General features: G+C 41.9%; 1 protein-coding gene across 1 annotated transcript; it reads left to right on the forward strand.

The window, feature by feature from the left end:
* The first annotated feature begins 5,338 nt into the window (after positions 1-5,338).
* On the forward strand, positions 5,339-6,235 carry LOC110457056. The gene has a single exon (XM_021508153.1). The coding sequence runs from the start codon at positions 5,339-5,341 to the stop codon at positions 6,233-6,235; it is 897 nt and encodes a 298-aa protein (XP_021363828.1).
* Positions 6,236-6,509: the final 274 nt, after the last annotated feature.

The raw sequence follows: 6,509 nt of genomic DNA on the forward strand, positions 1-6,509 counted from the left end.
CTTTGTCACTTCGCATGCGCTTTGGTACTTTACCTCTTTCAATGTTTTTTTTAAAATGCTTCTAATACATCTCTGGCTGTTTTTGTCATTACAGGTTCTGTCCATAAGAAACGATTGAACACGTCAATGACGACGAGGAGAAAGCGATAGCCAGAATTCTGCTTTGAGAGGGAGGAAAAGTGTGCAAGATCTACATCGTATTGCTCATAAAGACCGGAAAGCTCTACTCGCGCTCTGTTAAATGAACGCCTTGGAGGTTTCTGTAAACTGTTATCGTCGAGACTTTGGATATAACGTCTAATCTCATAAAAACCTGGTGATTTAAATCCTTGCGATTTCAATATCTGATGTACTTTCGTGGGACTGAGAAATGCACCACCGTTCTTAAAGTCGTAATACACCGCGTCTATGCGGTCCTTCTCCTCTTTGGTCAACATAACGATAATGAGACAAACATTTATGTATGTAATCTTTTATTACAAATAAAAATATCTTTTGAATTATGACAATGTTTTGTTTTTAAAGTTACTCTCTAAACGAGTCATGGACATGATCATATGACTGACTTCGTCTTTCCATTTTTCTGTTTTTAATTCATTGACTCTCCATTCGACATTACATAGCCGTGCAATAAAGTCATTTCTTTCCTTTTTCGGAATGTTCGTGTTAACGATTTCACGAATAAAGTCCCGTCATCATCATCCACATGTTCCAAAGCGTTCTGAATACTGCACTGTTCTTCAGTGATTTTCTAAACGTGATAAGCAAACACCAGTTTTAAAAGGCTGTCTATTCTGATATAATCTGACGAATTCATAATCCTTTACTGTTTTAAAAGTAACGCTTAACGTTTCAGCAATATTTATATGTCTTTTCACACTTGTAGCAGGTAACGTAATATCCAAAACCTTCGTAGAAGAGTATTACAGGTGCAGGTACAAAATATATCGCAGTCCAGTGTCTTTTTTCTGTTAAGTTTTAATCACCATACAATATCAAAGAAAATGAGTTGAGAAGAGAGAAAAAAAAAAATCGCGCCTTACTTCTGTAAAATGTTAAAATATCAGTGCTCTGTGGAAATATTAACTAAAATGAAGAGGAGAATGCAGATTTACTCCTGCGTATGATATATCCAACAATATATCTGTATGATTTTCTTATCAATCTCTAAGGCCATATTTTATGTCTAGATTTGTTACGTATCTGTCTGTAGTTCTGTTATCTGACTGTCTGTAACATGTTTGTATGTACGTCTGTTGTGTATATGTCTGATAAGCATCTCTCAGTACGTCTGTTGCGTGCCTGTACGTCTGTTGTACATCTGTTTGTTCGTCTGCTGTGCATCTGTCCGTGTGTGTACGTCATAAATATATCAGTCTGTTCGTCTGTAACATTATTGTACGTGTGTTGTGTTCTGGCTGTATGTCTGTTACGTGTTTGTACATCGGTTGTGTATCTGTCTGTTCCTCTGTAACATGATTGTATATCAGTTGTGTGTATGTCTGTACGTCTGTTGTGTATCTGTACGTCTGTTTCATGTTTGTACGTATGTTGCGTGTGTGTACGTCCGTGGTGTATCTGTCTGTACGTCTGTTACATGATTGTACGTCTGTTGTGTATCTGTACGTCTGTTGTGTATGTCTGTACGTCTGTAGTGTATCTGTACGCCTGTTGTGTATCTGTACGTTTATGTTGTGTATCTGTACGTCTGTTGTGTGTCTGTACGTCTGTTACATGTTTGTACGTCTGTGTTACAAGTGTATATGCCGGTTGTGTTTCTGTCTTTTCACCTGTTACACGATTGTACGTCTGTTGTGTATCTGTACTGTTACGTTTTCCACACCGTCTACGTATTTCTGACCAATATGTCGTGGTGAACACTTTATGGAAAAACTATGGAAATAGAGTGGGTTACAAAAATTCAGGTTCGCTCCTGTCCAGTACCTTGGAAGTTGACAAACACTTGAATACAAATACTTCGTTCCTTTAATATTGAAGAATGGATATTATTATTTGCAATAGATTGTGATGATGAGTACCGCAATGTAAACACTATTGACGGTATTTTGGGAGAAATCTGGTAGTAATCTCAGAATTAGTAACATATCCTTAGCTCGAGTTGCTTCCCTTGGATCACAATCAACTTTTTGAAGTTAGTTTTTCCCTCTTGGGTTACATACATGCATCACGCCCATCATGATTGCAAAGGTAAACAAATACCGTTAGTACCTCAAATACCCAAAACATCTGGATGGGAGTCGCTCTATTCTATCCTTATAATGTTAATGACAAAAATGGAAGTCGACTCCTAGAGATGCAGGTTTGACGAAGACTATTGGTCCGTTTTCATTTAAACGGTCAAACCGGTCGGACCACAGTTGTTCGTTTATTAAATAAGGTCGGACCTAGTAATATGATGCTGCTTTCACGCGAACTGTAATGAAGAAAAAAATCAAATCAAGTAAAAAGGAAAACGACTGCTTGGTCACAACAACAGGTGGAGGTATCGTGATAAATTTTTCGACAGCTGCCTACGTGTTTTTTCAGAGTGCAGATGGAGAAAACGCTCACTGGAAAGGCTGAACTCTCATTGCATAAAGAGGACTCGTGTGATGATGAGGGATTATGTGTTAGGGAACTTTGGCAGGTATCGGTCTCGGACTCGTATGACTCGTCCAGAAAAGCATACACCATACATCTCTACCATACTAGCTCCTCAACACTAGTAAACGGCGGTGATCTCAACCTGTTTGTCATTCACTTTCGCAACATTATTGATGTCATTTCGAACAACTCTTTTAGAAACATAAATATCATGATCGCTGAAAAGTGTATGGAGGGCCTAAATAAACTTTCAAATAAAGACTCTTCCAACAAAAAACAACAACAACAGCCCCTACACCATTCAGGTCAACACAACTCTACAAAACCTGGAGTCGTAAGCCATTCAGACCTGAATAGTGATCGCGAGCCCGAAAGGGGCATTACTGACACACCAAAACGTGCGATCTTGACAGCGGCGTCGTCGAGCAAGGCGAGCTCTCCAAAACTCTTCCCCGTCCCGCAACACCTGTAATGGCAGGGGTCACGAACGTTTCTGGAAATTAATGTGTTACTGTAGGCGACAAAAACTCTCCTTCGATAGATGTCTTACTACTCGCCCCCAAAACAAAAAGTGTGGTTTCCCAAAAAACGCGTTGAACAGAATGCCGGTCCTTGTGGTAAGAAACCCTCAACAAAAGTTAACACAACTGTTGCTCCACTTTAAGAGTGCGACACAATCTACTGTACAGTCAGGTCCTGCCACTTTTACTGGAAACCGTGTACCGGGAATAACGGCCCCCAACTAACTCCGTGTGATAATGATACTAGCGTTGATCTAAGTCTCGCTCTGAATCCGTCTATGTCTGCTGGTCCATCGGTCTCTACATCTGAACCATCAAAGGCTAAAACAGCAAAATATCGCAAAACTCCATCCAATCCTACAAACTCTGACATCCAGGAGACCCCCATATCCAGCTTGGACTCTACATCACAAAGTCAAAGTAAGGACTTGCGACTCTTAAGGCAACAAGAACTGAAACTAAGAAAATGGGAAGACAACCTCAAAAAGGAAAGGTTGCTACTCAGTGACGAAATAAATAAACTCGTCGAGGCTTCAGGCACACGTAATTCAACTGGAGGAAAAAATCAACAGTATCGAAGACACAAATCGGTTATTAAGAATGAAAATTGCTACTCATATACCCAGCGATAACTCAACTGATCAAAATCGTCCAAAATCTTATGTCAAGGATCCTACTAGTTCATCCTGTTCATGTGACGGGGCAAACGCCAGTCGACTAAAACAACTAGAGGATGCAGTAAATAACCTGAGACTTCAAAGTATACAGGACCAAATTACCTCCATAGAGGAAAAAAGAACAGTCACCAGACAACTACACGAGACAGAACTAGATCACCTTCACGCGAGGATCGGGAAATTAGATCAATTATACAAATCTCAACCACCGCTACCTCCGTTCATTCCTCACCCATTCAACCTCTTCCGAAATGTTCCTCCCCCTTCGACATACTATCAGGGGAATCCGTTTGTCAAATCTAGCTAGAAGCCATCTACTACTGAGAGAGATAAGACTTTTCATAAAAAGAACGCGTATACTAAACCAGACTTTCAGGACGTAGTTACAGATATTGCCAACGAAATCATGAAGGATGTGAGAAGCCAGGAAAACATGTTAGAATCGGCTACAATCAAACAGTGGCCGGAAGCCACTACAGTTCAAAAGCCCGTTGTCGATTCCGAACACCCTACTAGCATCGTTGAGGACGAAACAAAGATCGATGATCAACAGAATAGACAGTATCAAACTCGTCTAAGTACACCGCCCAATAACACCGACACCATACCGGATAACTCGAACAGGAATCGTGGGAACTCCTCACCTCAGTCTTTTTTAGGCTTGTACCTCATGGAACGACCCCCAATTTAATGACCCGGGGCAGATTGAACATCATATCGTACACCTGCAAAAACCTTAACAACGCTGTGGATTGTATAGAGGACTTGGGGAAACAGGCCGAAATAATGTGTCTACAAGAGCACTGGTTGTTTCATCATGAGCTACACAAGCTTGGAGATTTAAACTTTTGTTGGTCAGGAAAATCAGTTGATCAAAACAATCCTCTACCTCCGACTCAAAGACCGAGTGGCTATGGTGGCGTTGCCAGACTTTGGTGTAGAGACATTGATCATCTTGTTTCAAAAATAGAGGAGGGCAACGAGCGTATTGTCTGCATCGAAGTTAACGGTGATCAACGGCCTCTGATAATTGTGTGCGCGTACATGTCATGTAGGAATTCAAAATCGTCGGAGTCCGAGTATGAGGACTGCCTACTTATTCTGGAGGAGATAACCCGTAAGTACGTCTCGTCGCATGACATAATCATCGCAGGTGACATGAACTGTGATATCATTAAGTCTCCGCGCGGCGGCAAATTGGGACACTTCATGACAGAATGTGGCTTCCAAACGGACTGCACGGATGTCACTTTTGAACATGGGAAGGATACCTCGACGATAGACTACATCATGGTTCACCAAACCTATCTGATGGAAATGGACCTCCCATCTATCACGAGGATCGACAACCTTTCCAACAACACTTCAGATCATCATCTTATCAAGACCGATTTTGACTACAAACTAACAACACGCCCAGCCAAGTCATAACCAAAATCAGTCTACAAGAAGATAAACTGGGAGAAAGTGGATAAGTTCAAGTACGAACGTATATTCGCAGAGAATCTTGAGGAGATCGACTGGGGAAATCCCTCCATGGATATCATCACAAAGCAAGTGATCGACATCATTAAAGATGCTTCGGACAGAGTTACACCATTAATTAGTAAGGTAAAGAGAGGGAAGAGACATGTCTGGAATCCTGAGATTGCGACAGTTACCAAGGCTAATAAAACGGCCCTGAAACAGTGGAAGGACAACGAAAAACCGACAAACGGCCCTATTGCAGAACAAAGGCGAGTCGCTAAGAAAGAACTCCTCAGGCATAGAAGAATCGAGATAGCTCATGAATTCATAAAGGATGTTATGGAAGCAAACAGAGGCGATAAGAAGACCTTTTACCGGCTTATCAACAGGTTGAAAACCACACCAACGAGCACGATTTCCGAGCTTAAGGTGGGAGACAAGCTCTACTCCAACCCGGCAGATATTCTACATGGCTGGAAGGAACACTTTACAGGCCTAATTACCCCATCGCCACCATCTAACCCTATCCTGGAAAGAGAAGTGGTTCAAACTGAATTGGACATTGACACCATCAAGGCTTTATCACAAGAGCAGTGTCTGACGGCTGCAGATATGATTGTTCCACGAAATGTAGAGGAGGCCATGGGCAAACTGAACACCAACAAAGCGGTGGACATCTTCCACCTAACCGCGGAGCATCTCAAGTTTGGCGGTGTTAAGATTTCCGATGTGCTTACTACTCTCTTCAATCTATTTCTGGATCATGGGAAAGTTCCTGACTGCTTGAAACTGGGGCAACTTGTTCCGATCTTCAAGAAGAAAGGTGAAAAGAAAGACTCCAAGAACTACAGAGGCATAACAGTGTTATCGGTTATCCTCAAAACATTAGAAACGGTTATACGAGCCAGTGTCCAGACTGTGTTCGAAGATCACCAGAGCCCACTCCAGCGAGGATTCACTAAATGAATACCGCCACTGCGCAGCGGTTTGATCTTACGCGAAGTTATCAATATCAACAAATCCTCGCCGAACACCTATGTGGCTCTTTTGGACGCGAAGGCTGCATTCGATACCGTTAACCACGATGTTCTGGATCGGAAACTGTTCATGCTAGGAGTTCGAGGAAGAACCTGGGAGATCTTTCACGACCTCAATGTCTCCGCAAAGACGACCATTAGTTGGAAGGGAGATACATCGGAGCTACTAACGTTCGACAGGGAGTTCGCCAAGGATGGATTTT

This window comes from Mizuhopecten yessoensis, unplaced genomic scaffold, assembly GCF_002113885.1.
Source record: "Mizuhopecten yessoensis strain PY_sf001 unplaced genomic scaffold, ASM211388v2 scaffold9021, whole genome shotgun sequence".
In the NCBI taxonomy this organism is placed as follows: Eukaryota; Metazoa; Mollusca; class Bivalvia; order Pectinida; family Pectinidae; genus Mizuhopecten; species Mizuhopecten yessoensis.

What these genes read in the sequence shown, in the direction of transcription:
- LOC110457056 (XM_021508153.1), top strand. Translation starts at nt 5,339, where the DNA reads ATGGATATCATCACAAAGCAAGTGATCGACATCATTAAAGATGCTTCG.